We start from the raw sequence: 21,995 nt of genomic DNA on the forward strand, positions 1-21,995 counted from the left end.
AAAGAACAGGGTAAAGGGCGTTAGGATTTGGAGGGGTGCAGGTTACGTTTTTAAATAGGTTAGTCCGAGTGAGTCCCTTTGGGAAGGTGACATTTGAGCAAAACGTGAAGAAAGTGAGTTAATCAAGCAAATATCTGGGGTAGGAGCATCCCAGGCAGAGAAAATAGGTAGAGGAAAGAACTTAAGGTGGAAACGTGCCTGATGTATTCGAGAAACAAGAGGCCAGTGAAAGCAAAGAAGAAAGTGAATGAAAAGGGAAAGTAAGAAGTCAGAGGAAAATGGAGGCCAGATCATGTCATGTCTTGTAGGTCATTTGAACAATTTTGCCTTTTACTCTGAGTAAAATCAGAAGCCACAGCAAGTGTCGGGCAGAGGAGCAACGTCACCTGCCTTGCGCTTTCATCTTTGCCATAGTACATTGGCTGTTGTGCTGAGAGTAGACAGTAGGGAGCAAGGATAGAAGCAGGAAGAGCTGCTGGCAAGATGGCCTGAAGGCAGATGAGAGATGATAGAACTCAAAGCAAACGTTAGCAGAGGAAGGGTGAGATGTGGTTGGATTTTGCATATTCTTTGAAGTGAGGACTTGCTAGCTAAATGGCAAGTCGAGTGCGAACAAAAGAAGCAGAGGATATCTGAACAAAGGCATGAACCGGAAGGACAAAGCAGCCATCAACGGAGGTGAAGGCTGCAGCTAGAACAGGAAGGAGAAAGAGGAAATTGGGAAGTTCAGGTTTGGACATGAGTTTAAGATGTCTTTTAGGCGTCCAAGCAGAAAGTTGAAATGAGAAGTTCAGTATAATTGAAGTTTGGAAGAAAGATGCAGGCTGGAAATACTGGTCCTCATCAGGCTACTGATGGTATTTAAAGCCATAAGACTGCATGAGATCACCAAGGAACTGAGTGCACATAGAGAAGAAAAGAAGACCCAAGACTGGGACCTCTCATGTGCCAACATTAAGACAGCAAGTTGAGGGAAAGCTAGCCAAAGGAGATAGGAAGGAACAACCAGTGAGGTAGGAAAGAAACTAGGGGGTGTTCGGGAAGCCAAGTGAAGACATGGCTTCAAAGAGAAGGGAGCCATAATTGTGTCACATGCCACCAACACAGCCTGTAAAATGAGTGCCACAAGTTGGCCATTGGATTTAGCAAGTGAAACTTCAGAATTTTAGGTGATGGTGCACCTACTCATGCCATTTCCTTTGATAATTTTGGTGGTCTTTAGTGCCACATTACCCAGGCAGCCAGCTATGCTGTCAAGATGCTACCAGTCTTCATTTGTTCTTTTTTTGCACATTGTAGAACAGCAAGCAGTGCACTAGCTGTTTAATAAAATTTAGAATCTAAAGTTTGCTGAGGTCTGAGGACTATGAAATCCTATAGTTCTGTAAGGGATGGGCTTTTGTTTAAACTCTTATGCATTTTAAATCATGTTATGCAAGAGCTAGACAGATGGCTCAGACTACAAGGTGGAAAATGGAACCCGTCTTTAAATAAGCATGCTCCTTTGGGGACCAAGCTGTGCAAGTTTATGTATTTTCTGTACTATGATGTAAGATTAAATAATTTTAAGCACTCTGAATTTTCTTTATTTCAGCCAGAGGATTCTGGCACCTATACCTGTGTGGCCGAGAACGCTGTAGGTGAAGACACACACACTGTCCGCCTGACGGTACACGTTCTCCCCACTTTCACTGAGCTTCCTGGAGATGTGTCATTAAATAAAGGAGAACAGCTACGACTAAGCTGTAAAGCCACTGGTATTCCATTGCCCACGTTGACGTGGACCTTCAATAACAATATTATCCCAGGTTGGTAATTTCATAGAAGAAAATAAATGCACCCATAAACAACGCTAACCCAATCTCCATCTCCTGTAGCTTTGGGGAATAGATTGAAAGTTACATGAAGCATCGACTGCTCTGAGTTCCGTAAAATGTGTACCTTTGCCTGGATTTTAACCTAGACCCAGTATTTGTGTTCCTTTCATTCTTTTGAAAGGATAAGTTGATCACAGGACCATCTGTTGCAGGATATAAGTAGATTTTTTAACCTAAAAACAATCTCCCTCCCCAGAAGAAGACAATGTTGTATACTCTGCACCTAAACTCATCTCCCCTGGATCTTCTTTGTTGATTAGTGAATTAAGGGGCTACTGCTAGAGTCCTGAAGACCCACCTAATTTTACAGAGAACTCTGCTTCTCGCTGTATGCATTAACCTCTATTATAGTGTAGATCAATTATGTAGAAAATTCCTGCTCAGTGTGTGCACTGCATATAAGGTAGTGCCTAGAACCCAGGAACTAGAAGGACAAGCACCTCCCTCTCTGTTAGACTTCGTCATCAGCATAAAGATGTTGCAGTAATGAAAACTCATCCTATCCTAAAAGTGAGTTGTGAAATCTTGTACTATTAGCGTTTACTATATATCTTGCTAGAAAAAGTAGTAATAAGCTTGAGTTTTTTCTGTTATCAATTTTTATGTTAATGACTGGAATTCATCAACTATATATTACCTTAATCATGATAATATATGTCACTAAATATCTGATCAGTACCGTTTTCTGATATAGTACTAGTTTATAGTACTAATTTAACTATTTAAATTTTCATGCTTAATTTTTCACTTAGCACTCAGCAGTATGAAATTTCAAAAGATAATATGAAGGGCGAAAGCATGCAAGATAAACATACCTAACTAACATAGTTAGATATTAGCTGGTCTAATCAGAGACTTATTTAGTATTAGTTGTCTTAGGGTTAACATAAGTTTACCTTATACTGTATTCCAAATATAACTACCTTTGTAAGTATTTATACCATCACCATTTATGGAGATGTTTAAATTATTACAAATTTAATCGTGTTGTCACTCACTGGCGTATGTTTCCATGACATCCCCTCTGACTTGCCAACTCAGTTGAATTATAACCGAAAAGGTTTTCATGTTTTTGATGTAAATTGTTTGGGAGGAAAGGCGGTGGTGAGATAAATGAAATGGAAAATGTCCTATTTCTGAATGAAAGATGTTTGAAACCCAGGGAGACGATGAGCCAGATTTAGGCATCACTTTGAGATGAAAGGTGTGCTTTCAATCTAAAATAATTTTAAAAGATGTTTGTTTTCATTCTCGTTTCCTGTTCCTTCTGCTTTTTTTCATTCTTCAAACAAGCATCTATAGACATAGCAAACAGCTCAGAGGGAGAAGTTTGTGGAAAGGCTCTCTTCCCCAAGGTCATGATGGGATCTCTGGTTCGGTTGCTGACCAACCCATAAATCGAATCTGCCAAACACTGAGCTGCTGTGATATTTTCCTAGGTGACTGAGAGGCATTTGTGTTGTTTCCTAACTTGTTTCTCTCAGCCCACTTTGACAGTGTGAATGGACACAGTGAACTTGTTATTGAAAGGGCGTCAAAAGAGGATTCGGGCACTTACGTGTGCAGCGCAGAGAACAGCGTTGGTTTTGTGAAAGCAATTGGATTTGTTTATGTGAAAGGTAGGTACAAATGCTCTATTTTAAACTTGTAATGTATTTATAATAAGTGGTTCGTATTTTGCTTCCTTGTTATGTCATAATACACTATAACTTAGGTTTATGAGTTCATTTAGTCCTATTTCACAGATGTACAAATTCACAAGAAATAGAAAATTATGAACAACTCAAAAAAGGTAGGTAAGCAATAAGGAAAGAGATCATTTGGCACGAAGTGTAATCATTTGCTTAGAGTACTGACACTGATGAATTTATCTAGTTGATTAGCATGAGCAGTTGATTCTAGAAAATGTGGGGTTCAAAAGTGACTTTACCCTCCCCTTCTTCACTAAATGCTCTTTCTAAATAGGTCAACATCAAAATCATGAAAAAGTTATCAAAGCTTCATTTTACTTAACCTTGTCTTCTGTTATTTTCCAGAACCTCCAGTTTTTAAAGGTGATTACCCTTCTAACTGGATTGAGCCACTTGGTGGTAACGCGATTCTGAATTGCGAGGTGAAAGGAGATCCTGCCCCAACCATCCAGTGGAGCAGAAAGGGGGTGGACGTTGAAATTAACCACAGGATCCGTCAACTTGGCAATGGCTCCCTGGCCATTTATGGCACTGTAGTAAGTCACACAGGAGTTGTCCATTATGTACTTTCACTGCCACAATGAATGCCTTTCCACAGGAGCCACATATGGGAAAATTTCTCACATTCTTATTTAAGTCATAAAGTCTGAATCGATGGGTTCTTATAAAAAACAGAAACAGTGGTCCAAATTAATGATTTTTAGCCCTTTCAAAGAAATATGAGCAATAAAATAATTTTGCTGCTTTGGTCCTGATCACGGTGATCAGGACCTATTTACCATCAGTACATAACTTCCTCAAATCTGTTTTAGAACAAGGGAATTGAAGAATTACAAACACAATTACAAATAAATTATAGGGTACTTTTTACCACTAAGCTGGTAAAAAGTATTATATATATTAGGCTTTCTAAAACCTTTGGTAATTTGGAAAATGAGTGGTACTTGAAGTTATTCTAATTTGAGGGCCAAATGAATAAGATATTTTATCTAAAAATTTCTCAACTAGACTACATACAGGTAATTTGTTAACCTATTGTTGAATTAATTAAAATAATAATTAAAATATACTATCTAATCACCCAATCCAGTGGACCATGCTCCGTCTTTTATTCTCGCTGATTCTATATATTTCAACATTAGATGTTGTTCTAATTGTCCCTTCAATTTTGAGATGATATCTACCTTTAGCTGCTGTAACACTGGTGAAGCCCAAGCTTCTTCGTTACGCTCCCCGCCCCGTTTTGTCTCCACAAACATCACCACGTCTGACGCTCTTGGTACTTCTTCTAATACCAGTGTTAACACTAATAAGTTTTTCACCATACAGTTTCAGATTCTTAAATACCTATCTTCAACCCTGACATTCTTCCAACTTCCATTTGCAGTTGCCTACTAGGAATTTGTGTTTGGATAATACATTGACACCCAATGAAACATCTAAATCAACATCTGTCTTCCTTCTCCCACACTCCTCTCCATCCTGCAATTCAGTTTCCCTTTATTGACTTAGTGTTTCTATTAACGAGGCCAGGATTCTTGTATTCACAAGACCTTCAGTGAAATCTGCGATTCTGATTAGTCACCATATCTAAACTCGTATAGTACTTATTCCTATACCACATACATGTAAATTTGTCAATTACATTCCGTGTTTTATAATTACCAGTAAATTAATTTTTCACTTTCTCGCCTAAATTTCAAGCTTTCTAGATATAGGCCAAGCTTAATTTTTTTATTATTATTAAATAATCCTCATTAGGAAGAACTCAATATTTATTAAGTTGTCTTGATTATCTTTATGCTTTTTTTAAGATACTGCAAGAGTAGCATCAGCATTTTTCTTTAATAAGATCATTTTGGACAGACAATTATAAAAAATGTTATTTTTGCTTTGGCTTCCTAGCAATTATTATTCCCAGAGAGCAATAATAGGCAGTTTTGAATAAATTTTGGCTGGGAATTTCTTTTTCTTCTTCTTTTTTCAACCCTATCCATGAGGTTAAATATACGTAGGTTTTTCTATTCGCATTAAACTACCTTCTCAAGAGGGAAATTTCATATAGACTAGCATCCCGTTGACCAAAGTCCTTTTCCCTGTTCTGTAAGCTCACCTTTTTATAAACTGCTTATTTCCATAGAATGAAGATGCTGGTGACTATACATGTGTAGCTACCAATGAAGCTGGAGTGGTGGAGCGTAGCATGAGTCTGACTCTGCAGAGTAAGCTGCTTAATTCAATTCTAAATACATTTGTGAACCAATGTCAACCCAGTACATTTAATTTTTTTAAAATCTAATTAAACATCCGATTTAAGAAACATTGCCTAATAAAGAATGTTCATTTTCCTTAACTTTATAGCAAGTGTATCAATGGTAGCTTTCAGAGTGTATCTACTTTAATGTTCTGCTGACGATGGAGTCATTGTTATCAAGTGTAAGGCTGACACAGTTTTGACCAGATTATTTTTCTCTATTTTATCTAGCACATGCAGTGCTAGATCAGTTGTTTGGCAACAGTCTTTTTTGTTTGTTTGCAGTATGTTTGGTCGACTACCCTTCTTATAATTCATCACAGTTCTTGTAACATACTTACAAAGATGTCATTTTATGGCACTTTCAAAATATGTATTAAAATTAAAGACTAATGTAAAGGAACTCCAAAGTGCTCCAAGTCGATTGCTGTCCATCTTCCATGAAATAACTCTGTGATCTGGGCAGGATTATCATGTTCGTCATGAGGCGCCTCGTGATAAGCCACCGAGGACAGAGCTTTTGTAATTAGAAAAACAGGAAAGATGCCAGCGGCCCATTGGACAGTCTCCAGAACCACTTCAGGGGCTGAACCCAGGACACCATCACTGGGTTGAGAATTTAAGCAAACCAACTTATTTTGTGACTGGGCTCAGTGTTTAATGAGATGGATTTCATTGTCTTCATATACTATTGAGAAAGACGATAGACTGGGATTTACTGACAGCTATTTGCCAAACATTAACATTTGAAAAACATTTTTAAGACTTTGACATTTCATAGATATTTTAAAAATATCGAAGAGAGTGATTTTCCTCCAGCTTTACTGAGGTAAAATTGACAAATAAAATTGTATATATTTAAGTGTACAACATGATGATTCGATACACATATGTGTTATGACATGATTACCACAGTCAAGTTAATTAACAGATCTATCACCTTACACAATTACTGTTTGTTTTGGTTTGATGTTTTTGATGAGAACACTTAAGGTCTATGCACTTAGCAAATTTCACGGATACAATACAGTATTATTAACTGTAGTTACCACGCTATACATTAGATCTTCAGGACTTATTCATCTTATAGCTGAAAGTTTGTATCATTTGACCAACATCTCCCCATTTCTCCCACCCCTTAGCCCCTGGCAACCACCAATCTGCTCTTTGTTTCTATGTGTTCAACTTTTATTTTCTTTAAGATTCCATATATAAGTAATACCATACACTGTTTGTCTCTATGTCTCTGGTTCATTTCACTTAACATAGTGCCCTCCAGGTCCATCCATGTTGTCTCAAAGGCAGGGCTTCCTTCTTTTTTAGGGCTGAATAATATTCCACTGTGTTTGTGTATATCACATTTTCTTTATCCGTTCATCCATTGATAGACACATTGATTGTTTCCACATCTTGCTAAGTACATATTGTCAAATGATAACCTTATGGGATGTTATTAGAAAGAAATAGAGTTCCATGGTCAAATAAGTCTGAGAAAAAAATAGTTTAAACAAAGTTCATTCAATTATTAAATATATAAGTACCACTATATGCGAAGCCCTGCTTGTGTATCAAGTTTCTTTACTGCAGATCTTTCCAGAAATGTTAATCTGCTTATGTGAGTTATAACTCGATGAGAGGAGGATGTAATATGCCACATTTCCCAAGTAAATTTTATTTCTATGAAACATTCCTCCCCTTTTTGTTGGGTGAATGTTGGTAGAGCATCACACAATTAATCTCTCCTGGAAGAGTATTACACAGACCCTGCTTAAGACAGGGTACATCAGATTAGCTCATTCACATGTACTGGCAATAAATTCATTTAAATACATGAGTTATATTAAAAAAACAAAAATATATTTTGTTTAAAATTAAGATTAAAGCACCAGAAGCAATGTCTTCATTTGGATAAAATGCCCATATTGAACTGATCATTATATGACTGGTAGAATTAATTCAACCTTGAAAGATATATATAAGGAATTTTATTGCTGAATTAATTTATAGCCTTATATGCAGTTGGGAGTGTTCTGGTATGGTATCTATGTTGAGTCTGAGTTTTGTTTGACACTTTCTTTGACCATAATAATATGAGCCAATGAGCTCAGTTAGTCATTATGTTGTCATTTACTGGTGAGTGATTAATCTGAGGTATTTACTTTATTTAGCAACAGTTTATTGGCTACATAATGTAACTGAACACTGGGAGAGAAATAACAGCCCCAGCCAGCCCTGAAAGCTTTGGAAGTGAGGTTAATGTAAACATCAAGTATGAAGGCAATTATGTAGGATGATGTGGGCATTTGTATGAATAATGCATTCATGACTCTCACTGACAGATTCAAATTTTATGTGAAATAATTACTTTTGTAAAAGACATGTCAATCATACCTTTACATAAAATACTAGCATAGTAATATCACAATAAAGCACATTTTATTTCTATTTTCGTTTTATGTTCTATTATTCCAGGTACACTTCTTGATCTAAAATATGCAGCCACCACCCTGAATTATCTGATATTCATTACCTCTCATTAAGCAAAGCATCCCACCTTTCAATTCAATCCCACGAAAGCACTGCTTTCATCCAGTCACGTTCATTCAAGAATATACAAGCTCCCCTTTGCTTCCTATTCAAATGTAAACCCTCCTGATCTTCTTTGAAGATGTTAACCAAATATTTAAAACCTGGTTTGCTACAGGGTGAATCATCCTTTCAAAGCTAAATCCATCTCCATGTTATTTTCTTCTCTCCAAGTGGGCTCCCTTCTCATGTACATAATCTCACCCATTTTTGAAAATCCAGTCAAGCTTCTTGTCCTCATGAAGTCTTTCACATTCTATCTTATTTGGACTGTAGACCAGTACAAAGATAAACATTCTGTCAGCAGGTGCATACAACTCCTTTTACATTCTTTAAAATGACTTCACTTGAGCAGCTGTCATCCTCTATAGATACTATTAACCTCCCCGCTCCTTCTCGAAATCCATTGATTGTCAGGATATTGTTTTCTCCAGATTTTCTTCCTACCTCAGTGATCAGTTCTTAGGGTCATTTATAAGTTCATGTCCTGTCCATCTCCTAAATAATAATGTTGCAGTAGTTACTGCCTTTGGCCCTCTTCCTCTCATTTTAGACTCACTTCTGAAGCAACTGGATCCACTCAGGAAAGACTCACAAGTCTATAGTTCTAACCCCTATCGTTAATTCTGAGCTCCAGATATGAATATTCACTTTCCATCTAGACACCTCTACATCAATGTCCCATTGGTGCCTCAAGCCAAACGGTTCTAACTGGCTGCAAATCATCATTCCTTACTCCCTTCCAACCAATCTGTTCTTCCTCCTGCTTCTATTGAATTGCCCAACATACACTATATTGCCCAAGTTAAAACCCTGTAGTCATCAATTCCTCCTTTTACTCCATCCCGTTTAATGACACAGCCCTACCATTCCTACTTTCTTAATAATTCTTGAATGTCTTTGCTTTTCTCTGCATTTCCAGTGATGTGCTTTTGTTTGATCATTAAGCTACTGGTTTTTATGTTCCCATATCACCATACATTTATCAGCACTATACCATTTTATTCTACCTGCTCTATTACTAAATTCTGTAGGTATGTTATAGCATGGCTATATCATTAATTACTTCTCTATCTGATAGATGGACTGTGAGCTTTTGAGACTAGAAGTTATATCTGTTATCTCTGTACCCTCAGCGTCTAGCACAATCCCTGGCAAATAGTAGGTTCTCAATATATGTTTATTGAGTAAATGAATGATGACCAGTAATGAAAGAATCAGTTAATAATGACTTTTAGCCTCAAAAATGATGTAAGGGGAAGAAGTTAATGTTTACCATGTAAAACAGACAAAAGCAGCAATGATAACAATAGTACTAATAATATTGTGTGCTTATCTCAGAAACATGACTGCGGAGCCCATGCTCTAGGCTAATCTGCTTAGGGATTTAAAATTTTTAACATTCACTAAATAAGCCAGAGCTATGAAAAGTCTATCAATGGCAATTACAATCATAGTAGTTGAGAAGCTACAATATTTTATAAACAAATCAGCCTTTTTTTTTTCCAAAATAATGTTACTCTATACTATTGATAAAAATGTTACTCTAACGCCACAAAAACTAAGAAACACTATGTGCTTTTTCCCCCACAGGTCCTCCCATTATCACTCTGGAGCCAGTAGAGACTGTTATTAATGTTGGTGGCAAAGTCATATTGAATTGTCAGGCCACTGGAGAGCCACATCCAACCATTACGTGGTCCCGTCAAGGGCGCTCTATCCCCTGGGATGACCGAGTTAACATGTTGTCCAACAACTCGTTGTATATTACTGCGGCTCAGAAAGAAGATACGTCTGAATATGAATGTGTTGCTCGAAACTTGATGGGTTCTGTCCTTGTCAGAGTGCCGGTCACGGTCCAGGGTGAGTGTGATCAGAGGGATCATGGGGCAGCTCGAGTCATAGAAATTGCTAAGCACGTTAGTTCAAGTCTCGTTTACCCCTAAGATACTCCTAGGTTATGGAGATAGGCCAAAAATCACATCACAATTTACAGACGGAAGGGACTAAAACAGTACAGAGTAGAGCTGAAAAATACCAAATTAATAATTCAAAGCCCCAAACTGAATTTTTGATTGAAAACTGAGTCAAATTTATTCTCAGAAATCAATATATGTATTTGGCTTTAAAGAATGACTTCTATCCAAAAGGTAAACAGTATAAACGTCTTGGTGGCTAACTCAGCAGCCATATCCAGTGAGTTATGATTGGAGCTGGGAAGAAACTCTAGTTAACTGAAGTTCTTGTTTCATGCTTCAATGTTAAAAAAAAAAAAAAAAAGGAGAGCTTTCATAAGCAATTTCTCAGCAGTTACAGATTTAGCTCTAGACCCGGTGCATATCTTAAATGAAATCCAACTTGCAAATTTTTTTACTTACTAAAGCAGAGACAAAGTACAATGTTTTATTTGCAGTTCATGGTGGATTTTCCCAGTGGTCTGCCTGGAGATCCTGCAGTGTCACCTGTGGAAGAGGCATCCAGAAGAGGAGTCGTCTATGCAACAGCCCGTTTCCAGCCAATGGGGGGAAGCCGTGCCAAGGGTCAGATTCAGAAATGCGCAACTGTCAACATAAGCTGTGTCCAGGTACATTGCTTATTCAATGCATAGGCATGTGTTCAATAGATACGCATGTGTTCCCTAATAATGAATTGTCCTGTATTAGTACTTTCAATGGAAACATATCTGATGGCGAATATTTTCCCTTTGTATAGTGGATGGTAGGTGGTCAGAATGGAGCCCCTGGGAAGAATGCACAAGGAGCTGTGGACATGGCAACCGAACCAGGACCAGAACTTGCAATAACCCATCAGCTCAACATGGGGGGCGGCCATGTGAGGGGAGCGCTGTGGAAATAATAATGTGCAACATGAGGCCTTGCCCAGGTGAGAACCTACCCCTAAGCAAAGCTTTTTCATTTTTAACTCCTAGAAAGGGGTTATAATTACCTTTCTTCTTCATTGTGAAAAGATGTTATGGCCGCTACCCTGGAAGATGTTCATTCTCCATGTTCTTCGTTCTGTCTTATGGGTAAATTTGTGGAGGTATGATATTAGTCAATGTTAAGTAAACTACCTGATATACTGGAAATGATAAAAGGTTCCAAACTGTGGTGCATTTTTAATCATGTAGGGAAGACATAAGTAATTACAAAGTCATAAAATTTTAGAGGTAACGAGGACTTTAAGTAACATCGAATCCAGCCATTCATTTTTCAGATGAGAAAAATAAAGCATAGAGAGGTTAGAGACAGTCCCAGAAACACACAATTAGTGAGGGCTAAAATAATAATAGCTACCATTGACTAAATACCTATCATGTGCTAGGAACCATGCTAGGTGCTTTATATACATGTTGTTTTTGACTTTGTGAAGCAACCCTATAGCATAGGTATTTGAGGGCTCTTTAAAGCGACAAATCAAACGTAAATAAGCTCAAGTAGAAAAATTCTACTTTCAGGTATGATTGAATCCAAGGATTTGGCCAGTGATTTTACTAGTATGTTTTCCATCTCTCATCTCTGCTTTCCTCTGGCTTTATTCTCCTTTAAACTCTTTCCATGTGGTGGAAAAAGTGACTGCTGGCAGCTACTGGCTCACAGGGGCCTTATAACCTAAGGCCTAGGAGACAAAGAGTTACTCTCGCCCTCAGAATTTATATGAATATTTATATTTATATTTATATGAACCCTGTTTGATTTTGTTTGGATCCCATGTTCACCTCTGAACTCAAGTTCAGGAGAAGGATGCTGGGATAGTCAACTTGAGCTACTTGCCGACAGTGTGTCAGGAGGGTCAGGGCACCTTGTTTGACAGCCTGAAAGAAATCATATGGAATTGAAGAATGGCTGTTCATTCATTTGTTCACTCATTCATTCATTTTATTTATTGAGCAACCGTTCTATGCTCAAGGCACTGTTCTGGGTGCTAGAATTACAGTGATAAACAGATAATATCATACAAAATAGAACTCAAAGTTGAAGTGATATGGCATCACTGGGAGAGACACCTTAGCTGAGATGGTAAAAAAAAAAGGATGTTGACAAACCAAAATTAGATATCTGCTGCATTGGGTATTGCATCCCATTATACAGATGAGGAACTGAGATTCAGAACATATATGATAATTAATTCATTGAGGTTACATAGTAAATAGTGAATCAAGGATTTGAAGCCAGGTCACCCTGATGATTCCCAAGCCTATTCGCTTAGATTCTGGGTATCTTCACTTGCAGTTCAGAACTTCCACTCCATTGCAAAAACAAAATACTGCCACAAAGTCTTTGAGCAAATAAATCAAAAGCCAAATGTTTTTAATCTTGAAGAATTAGATAGCTAATTATAGTAGCATAATAGTAAAGTAAAAAGAGTCACAAATATCTGATTATAGCAATCTTTGCACAGTTTGTCAACTATGATATCAATATAATGAAGATCTAAATGACATTTGTAAGTGTCCTTGTTTCCTTGAATACTTCCTTACTTTCTGGTGCAAAATGATATTTTAGGCTTACATTATCCTTTCCCTGCCCCAGTTAGAATAGTATTTTTAAACTGCCAATCCTGCCCCTAAAAAAGATTGGAATCTTCTGGAGTGGGCCATTCTGCTGCCATTTGTCATTATATAATCATTGTCATAATATATACATATATATACACACACACACACACACACAAACACACACACATATATACATATATACATGTATATATTTATATATATATATATATATATTTATTGATATATAATTTTACATGTCAAAATACTATATCGCCTATATATACACAGAGGGTGCCAAAAAAATATATACACATTTTAAGAAAGGAAAAAACTGTGTTAATTTTAATATATACCGATACTCAATATATACGGATAACAGAAGCTGAATACAAGTCATGTTTGACTTCTTCAATTGCAAGGGGTGCTCAAAGTGGTTACCATCAGCATCCAAACACTTCTGATTATAGTGAACTACTGCTGGAGCATATATAACATCACTTAAAATGTGTATACATTTTTTGGCACCCCCGGTATATATATATTCTTACAGAAGACTTGAAGAATGAGCATTTTTAAAAGCGTCTTTTCTGAAAATCGTTGAGAACTTTGAGTAAAGAATGGCCACACTAGCTCGTAGCTCTCATGTATGCAGTACTTACTGTGCCAAGCATCTTTCATCTATAAACTCATTATTCCTCACCCTAATCCTAGTGAGGTAGACTCTTTAATTATCCACACTTTGCAGATTATAGACTCAGCACACAGAACCCAGGGAACTCATGTGGGATTTCAGTTAGTAAAGGCCCAGACACTGTTATCCTCCAGACCCAGGGCGTCCGGGCCAAAATCCCTGCCCTTAGCTCCCTGTTTTATTTCCTTTCCAGAATCAGAACTGCAGCATAGTGTAACAACAAAGTCATGTGTTCTACTTCACATTTTTCTTATATATTAATTCCCCCATAGTTGTCCTCTTTGGTATTATTTAAACACCATGATGTTCTTCCTTTTTTCTTGATATCATTCCATTCACATAGAAGAAACATTTCAACTCTACCACATTTTATGTCACGAAGTTCAATCTGGTTAAGGTTTTATATATTGATGAAAAAAATAAACGCTCTTCAGCTAAAGACCTCTATTTATATGTAATAGAAACTAGGTAGATAATAAATGAATAAAGATCGCCCCATTGTAATCGTTTAATAAAAAATACATCTGTGCTATAAGACTTTATATTGTAAGAGGTGTGGGCTTTCATTAACCAACAGCCTTGAAAACAGAACATGAAAACAATTGGTACAGCACAATTTTTTAGATCACATAGTCCAAATATAAGGATTATGAGCATCCACTACCTGAATTAATAAAGATATCTGCCATATATTTAAAGGCTTTCTTCTTTCCTTTTAGGTTAACTCAAATACATTTTAGTGCAAATTCTTGTCAGCTAAAATAAATTCACTCTGTTTGCCTGTATCGACAAAGATAGGTCAACTCAATTAGAAAACAATTAATGAAAAGAAAATGCAAGATGTGTTTTAAAATAGTTTCTAAACAAGGCAACCAAATGGTAATTTCATTATTGGTTTTCAACATATTCTTCTGGTGTCTTATAGGTTGTGAAGAGACTATTTAGACACAGGCCTTAAGGCCCTATTTTGGTTCATATCTTGATTAAACTGGGTGACAACAAAAACATACTTTATGAGCCCCACATCTAGAAATTACCCTTAAAGCAAAAGCCCAACCTGATACTGACTTACACATAAGAGAATCCATAATGTTCATTCTCAGCCCGTGCACCTGGTAAGAAGCGTAAGGCTGTTCCAATCTTGTGGCTAGATTGTGTAATATGTTAGTTAACAAATGGAAGGCTTTCACAGAACTCCTTGGAAAATACTGGTCAATTTTTTCTGTTGTTTCGGAAGCAAGTGAGTGTGTTATTCAGAACTTTTAATTCATGAACATTATGTAATGGAGAAAAATTTTTCAAAGAGTTATAACTGCACAAATCATCATGTTGTTAAAATATCCAAGTGCATTTTTAAACACAAAACTGAATCAGGCCCCTGAAAAATGTGGTCTTGCAGCCCAGGGTACAAATTATCACTGTGGAGACATTGGTTTGTCCATAACTGCATCTCGATCTACTATACAGCCTTGCTCCTATTCTGGTTCCCTCCCTTCCCCCTAGGGCACAGAGCACAGTCAAATACTTACCTAGGATTTAAAAACTCAGATTGTGTTTACATCTGGTAGTTCCATAAAATTTTATCGACCCTTCAGTGGCTTGGCCGAGTGGTGCGATGGTTAAGAGCTGGCTTGGAATGCCAGAGGGCCCCGGGTTCGGATCCCACATATGAGGGCCAGTGACACTGCCCTCTACAGCTAAGATGCTGAACAACAGCTCAACCTGGAGCTGGGCTGCCGTGAGTCGTCAGCGACGGCATAGGCTGCAGTCCCTGTGGCAGTGGGTTGCCATGGGCTACCATGTGTAGCCAGCAGCCAGCATGAGTGGCCAGCAGCCACAGTGAGTGGCCGTCCAGAAGCCGGCGACTGATCTGCCTCGCCCAGGAAGAGCGCAATGATGGTGCCAACTTGGGCCAGTGAAGCGACGTCCTCCACAACTAGGCTGAAGAACAAAACGACAGCAACTTGTCTGTTCCCCTTCCCCCAATTCCCCAGCACTGTTCCTATCCCCCAATTCCCCAATAAAAATCTTAAAAAAAAAAACAAAGATAGCCCTTCAGATAATTTTAAGCATCAAGATCATTTATTTTGGCATTAGGTTCTAAAATTAGCCTTCTAAATTTCCCTATAGACACTAATTACCATGAAACTCTAACCCGAAGAAGAAAGGAAGAACATCATTTATGTTTTCTTTGGTTCATTTTCAATTATTTTTAGACTCGGGACTCAATGAACTCATTATTGAGCTCATTTACTTATATCATTTTTTCTTTTTAACAAACATGGTTCTGTGGCTTGAAACTCTGTCTCTTGGGATATTTGTAGTTCATGGAGCATGGAGCGCTTGGCAGCCATGGGGCGCATGCAGCAGAAGTTGTGGGAAGGGTACCCAGACAAGAGCAAGACTGTGCAATAACCCACCGCCCTCGTTTGGTGGATCCTACTGTGACGGAGCAGAAACACAGATGCAAGTTTGCAACGAAAGACACTGTCCAGGTAAGAGAAATACAAAGTGTATACCCTTCATAAATTAACATCTACCTCTTATGTAAGTAGCGCGTCCATAAGAATTTATGTTCATAAGAACATCACTCAACCTAACAGTGCCCAGAGTTTAACCAATCATTTGTAAGTAGTAACAGAGCACCTGCATTTTTCCTCCATCCAGTTCATGGGAAATGGGCCACTTGGGCCAGTTGGAGTACCTGTACGGTGTCCTGTGGAGGAGGCGCCAGACAGAGAACAAGGGACTGCTCTGACCCCATCCCCCAGTATGGCGGAAACAAATGTGAAGGGAGTGATGTCCAGAGTGATTTTTGCAATACTGACCCATGTCCAAGTGAGTGTTGGAAATAGTGAGTCAACATTATACTTTCTTAAAGTTCCGTAAGGCTTTAAGTCCTCAAAGTTATAATATTCTGTGCCTTGATTTGTCTGCCTCTGGTTTAGGATATCAACACGTTGTCTGGTTTGCTGTTATGTCTGTATAGTTCCATAGATGTGATTGATTTCTACAGCGAGGGGCTGTGTCCCGTTTCGTTCGCTCTATAGGACCAGCTGCAGAGTGCAGGGATAAGGGCACCCTTCCATACTAACTGTTAATGATGCTGATACCTTCTTTATGGAGGCAAGCAGGCAGCTCATTGCCTTAATTCAGTTACCAAGCTAGATTTTTAGACCCTAGCAGCATCCGAATCCATTGGTATCTTGAATATTATAACCTTGACTCATCAAGAGCAGAGACTTTGTCTCATTCATATCCTTCAGCTCGTGGAACACTGTAAGACTCAATAAATGTATATGAACCCTCCGTCATGCACAACTGATCTCACAGATTCATCGCACACAAAGATGCCGCTATGAAATACGTCTTTACTAAGTCACAAACACGACTGGCGATAGGTGACGGTAGAGGGGGAAGATACGGAAGCGATGAGTCACAATACTTAACTGTTAGATATTTGGAAATGTGTGTGTAATGAAATCTTTGAGATCAGTTGCACCTGACAGAGGGTTAAATGGAATTGCACAGTCGCTGGAATGTACACCCAGTTTCTGGTCAAAACAACAGCTAAGCCACCTACCTTTGGAAGTTGCCTATTTACAGATATGTATGTTTCTTTTCAGTTCCTGGGGGAAACCTTTTTCTACTTTCTGGATGAATGTCATTGTCTAGCCCTTTCCCAATGTTCTGTGTTGTAGCTCATGGTAACTGGAGTCCTTGGAGTGGCTGGGGAGGGTGCAGTCGGTCATGTGGCGGAGGACAAATGCGGCGTTACCGCACGTGTGACAACCCTCGGCCCTCCCATGGAGGAAGAGCTTGTGGGGGGCCAGACTCCCAGATCCAGAGATGCAACGCTGATATGTGTCCTGGTAAGCCCCCCAACCCCTGGCAGAAGAGCCAATAAAGCATTTTGTTTAGTGTTCGTTATAACAGCACCGTCATTTCAGATCTTAACATGAAAGCTGTATAGGCAAGGTCACCCTAAGTGTGAATATTAAGAATGATTTGTTAGTATTGACCAGTCCATTCTTGTTCACAGTGGATGGAAGTTGGGGAAACTGGCATAGCTGGGGCCTGTGTTCTGCCTCTTGTGGAGGAGGTGAAAAGACCCGAAAACGGCTGTGCAACAATCCAGAGCCGTTCAAAAGTGGTCGCCCCTGTCCAGGAGATTCTACTCAGGTATCCAGATGCAATATACAAGCATGCCCAGGTAAGCAACTAAGTTAGACTTTGGCAGAACTATTGCTAGCACATTTATAGCCTTTCTGCAAATTAAAAAAGGTGTCACTCTGAGCCCACAACTTACAAAACAGTGCCAGTGGGATAAAGAATTAGGAAACATGCACTTTCCCCCCTCTACTTAGTACAGCTCTACACCAAAGCTTGTGGCTGGATTTTAGCCTCTGTTTGCCCCCTTCCTGGCTCCCTTGTAAAAGGATGTGGTCTTCACAGCCATAAATAGTAGCCCTGGGCCTGAAGGATGGAAGGGAGTGGTTAGCAGGGAAAGCCAGGCTGAAAAATGAGGGTGGGGCAGAAACTGAATATCTAACAGAAATAAACAATCGGAGGCTGTTATTTCACAGGTGGAAATATGGAGAACAAGAGTGTGGAAAGTACAATAGAGGCCAGTTCAGTTCAAGGAAAAAGATTAGGGAGAGTTCAACTACCATAACTCAAGTCATGCAACAAGGCCAGATATTGTAAGTAATGTCAAAATTTAGAAGGAACAAAGTCAGAATTCTGGAACTTAGGGCCTTAGAAAGAGTTTGCTGGAGTCCTAAGAGATGGTGAATAATGCTAAGGGTGCTTGTCTCAGAGGACAGACTTTCTAAGGGCTCTAAGAAGACCAGAAAGAACAGTTTCACATTGTTGAAGTGCTGAGAAATGACTGGACTTTCCAAAGCTTTAAGGTTGCTTTAGAAATAAAGTATCCCTGGAAATCAAGAAGGCTCAGAAAGAGCAAGGAGCCCTATGAAAAGGTTTGTAGGATCTAGACAAGCTAAAAAGGTAAGTGTCTATCAATCAACTGCTCAACATTTCTTCTCAATATATCCACTGATTGCCAAGGATTTTCAGGCTCTACCATGTAAGCATGGTGACAATTCCAGGTTCAGCAGAGGTGTTTTTGTAGCTCAGCCTCCGGTGGTGCCAGGGCCCCAGTGACAGAAGTAAGTCCAAATAGGCAGACAGTTTGGATCACAGAGTTTGGCAGAAAGTCTCAAGGATTCCAGCTGGGTAGCCAGAACCAGGAGACATCTGTTGAGAACTAGGCCTCAAGGTCCTCCGTGAAACAAGGGAACTAAGACCACAATGGGAGGCCACTCTTGTTAGTGAATAACCCAAAGAACTAAGTGAATTAGTGATCCTTCTATTCCTCTTGCTTAGGACTAAAGATAAGAAACAAAGTGGTCCACCAGGTCCTGATTGGCCCTGCTATCTACCTTCCCATATCATCTTTCAGTGCAGTTCCCATCACTCTCTAAGCTCTCAGATGTAGCAAGCAACCATCTCCCCAAAGGGTGATGTTTTCTCTGCCTGGAAAACCTGTTTCCTGCCTCCCCTGGCTCAGTTAAGACATAACTTTCCTTAGATCTCCACTTAATTTTCACTTTCTTTTCTTATTTCCCTATACATTAGTACATTTCAATTTTACATGTATTTATAGAATCCTAATTAATTTCTTTTGCCCCTATTCAGACATAAGCTCTATGAAGACAGGTCTCATGTCTTTTTCTCTTTCTTACCGTTGTATCCTCAATACTTGATGAGCAAATGAATGCAGTTCAGAACAGGAAGACTGAATCAATGTGGAGAAAATGTTTTCTCTCCCTAATAATCACAGTCATATAAATTAAAATGGTGAAATACTGTACTTATTGACTTTTCTGAGATTGAATACAATTATATTTCTCCCCAGTATATCATACATGATAACAATACCTGAAACACCTGGTGATTATTTTTAAATATATTCAATTAAAAGCCATCAAATTATAAATATGAATTTTACTATCCACTTCTTCTCAATATGTTTGTCTCTTATCAAAGCATGCAATTCATTTAAGAAACGGTCATTAACTGCCTATTCTGTCTTAGTTGCCAATAATTTTGTTGAACAATGGAAAGAAGGCATAAAATTACTGTAGAGATACTTTTAAAAAAAATTTATAATTATTTTTCAGCCTGATTGTCTTGGTATGAATTTTGCAGCACTGTTAAAAGTACAATATCCCTCTCAAATTTTTTTCAAGCATTTTCCAGTATATATGTAATATGAAGAACTTAATAAGCCCTACATCTGGAACCCAAGACTGAATGATACCCCTTAGATATGCCACCTTGGTAGTGGCAATGACCTGTCACAAGGCTTAGGAGCTGTCTTGTTGGTGATCCCTCCTTTCGCTCTATGAAGGAAGCAATAGATGAAAGGACAGGGGTTTTGATGCCAAGCACATCTGTATTCAGACTCCCCACCAACTCCTAGCTGTGTACTGATGGAAAAGTCACTTGGTTTCTCTGAACTTTACCTCGCCTGCAATCTGTGGCTTTTTAAAACTACCTTATCAGATTTTTTAATAGGATTAGAAGAGTTAACACATATTAAGTGCTCACTGCATTGCATGACATGCTCAGTAAGCTCTCATTATTCTCATTATTTCATCACCATCAACAAACACACACTTTATTTTGGCTTTGGGACTGGGCACTGATTGTATTCTTTGGGTTGTGCAATAATGTTATGATGTGCATAGATTGGAAGGATCCTAGATTTATGTGAGATGATGAGTGTTACATGAGAGTAGAATGTTTTGAAAGTTTATTTATTACACTCTTAAATTCAGTTGTCATATGATCCTTTTTAAATGTTTGAGAGAAGATTTGTAGCATCTTTGAATACTGGCCTTCTTTCCTCCCATATAATGTTGATGAAATTATTTCCTTATCCAGGAATGTTTTTCCTTCCCCCAATAGGTGGGCCCCAGCGAGCCAGAGGAAGTGTTATTGGAAATATTAATGATGTTGAATTTGGAATTGCTTTCCTTAACGCCACAGTAACAGATAGCCCTACCTCTGATACTAGAATAGTACATGCCAAAATTTCCAACGTGCCTCGCAGTCTTGGTAAGTCTCTTTGCTTATAAAAAGTTGTTAATAAGCCTCTTTATAAAAATGTATATATTATTCTTAATCTTATTATTTCCACTTAAAATTTGTAGAATATGCTACTACTAAATGATCAGTATAACAGTCCTTAGAGACATATGAGATATTGGTATTTATTTTGTTATTAAAGATTATTTAGGATTCATCCTTATGAATAACATGCTATGAAGACAATAATAACAATGAACTATAAATATTGTGCTTTGTCACGTTATTTATCCTTTTTTTCTGTAGGTGCAGCAATGAGAAAGATAGTTTCTATTTTAAATCCCATTTACTGGACAACAGCAAAGGAAATAGGAGAAGCAGTCAATGGCTTTACCCTCACCAACGCAGTCTTCAAGAGAGAAACCCAAGTGGAATTTGCAACTGGTTAGTGCCAACTGAACTTAATATTCTGTTACTATAAAAAAAACGATTGCTTTAAAAGTTGGTGGTTAAGAGAAATACATTATATGTTCCCATGGAGAATCATTCCAAAGTTTTAGATGCAATCTTATCATAAATGATATAAAAGCAATTTCATAGTTCCCTGTAAATTTTTACTGACTTGGGTCTCTTAGAAGCCATGTGTTTTCAAACAGTGTAGTGATTTTTATACCCTGAAACTCTTTTCCTCTTATTTTTTGTATCTTTTCTCCTTAAATCCTTAGAGTGGGTTTTAAAGGGCAGAATAGGAAAATGAGTCATTGCTATTAATGAAAGGTTTTTGTGTATGAACCTGAGATTCAATTAGAATACCTTATAGGGGTTCTTATCAAACACGTGTGAATAAAACAAGCAATTCGAAAGGCTTTTCACTTTATCCTTAGTCTTAATGAATATGCATTAGCGATTCATGACACTTCCAAGTGAATACAGGTTTTTGTAGACTTCTGAGTCTCATCGAAGGTGGCCAGCCTCAATGGCCTTTAAAGAAGAAGGCCTGAGGGAAGACACAGCTTTAATCAGCCCAGAAGACAAGTGGGTTTCTTCATGGCCATCACTTACTAAGATGCCCTTTTGCTACTTCTTGAAACATCTGAAAGAACAAAGCTCTGTGGCCACACTTGAGGTCATTGCCAGTCCACCCGGTGAAGCTGCCTGTCCCTTCTCACATGAGCTATTGCTTACGTTTTGAAGTGTGGAATCCTTCACATAATTACATGCTACATTTTTGCTATATAAAAAAGAGATGTTAGAACAAACTTAATTCAATAACCCTAAGTTTAATTTGGGGGCTAAGGGCTAA

The 21,995-nt window shown here is 38.2% G+C and overlaps 1 protein-coding gene across 1 annotated transcript in view; it reads left to right on the forward strand.

Annotated features, from left to right (window-relative positions):
• Positions 1-21,995, forward strand: part of HMCN1 (hemicentin 1) — a 446,768-nt gene that overhangs the window by 394,200 nt on the left and 30,573 nt on the right. Inside the window, exons 82-95 of the mRNA XM_019635448.1 lie at positions 1,440-1,549; positions 1,595-1,808; positions 3,362-3,496; positions 3,914-4,104; positions 5,709-5,790; positions 10,002-10,271; positions 10,822-10,992; positions 11,121-11,291; positions 15,922-16,092; positions 16,265-16,435; positions 17,299-17,469; positions 17,640-17,810; positions 20,573-20,722; positions 20,999-21,136. Of these exons, the coding sequence (XP_019490993.1) occupies positions 1,440-1,549; positions 1,595-1,808; positions 3,362-3,496; positions 3,914-4,104; positions 5,709-5,790; positions 10,002-10,271; positions 10,822-10,992; positions 11,121-11,291; positions 15,922-16,092; positions 16,265-16,435; positions 17,299-17,469; positions 17,640-17,810; positions 20,573-20,722; positions 20,999-21,136 (2,316 nt within the window). The remainder of the gene's footprint in view (positions 1-1,439; positions 1,550-1,594; positions 1,809-3,361; positions 3,497-3,913; positions 4,105-5,708; positions 5,791-10,001; positions 10,272-10,821; positions 10,993-11,120; positions 11,292-15,921; positions 16,093-16,264; positions 16,436-17,298; positions 17,470-17,639; positions 17,811-20,572; positions 20,723-20,998; positions 21,137-21,995) is intronic.

Source organism: Hipposideros armiger, unplaced genomic scaffold (assembly GCF_001890085.2).
Source record: "Hipposideros armiger isolate ML-2016 unplaced genomic scaffold, ASM189008v1 scaffold_22, whole genome shotgun sequence".
Lineage (NCBI taxonomy): Eukaryota > Metazoa > Chordata > Mammalia > Chiroptera > Hipposideridae > Hipposideros > Hipposideros armiger.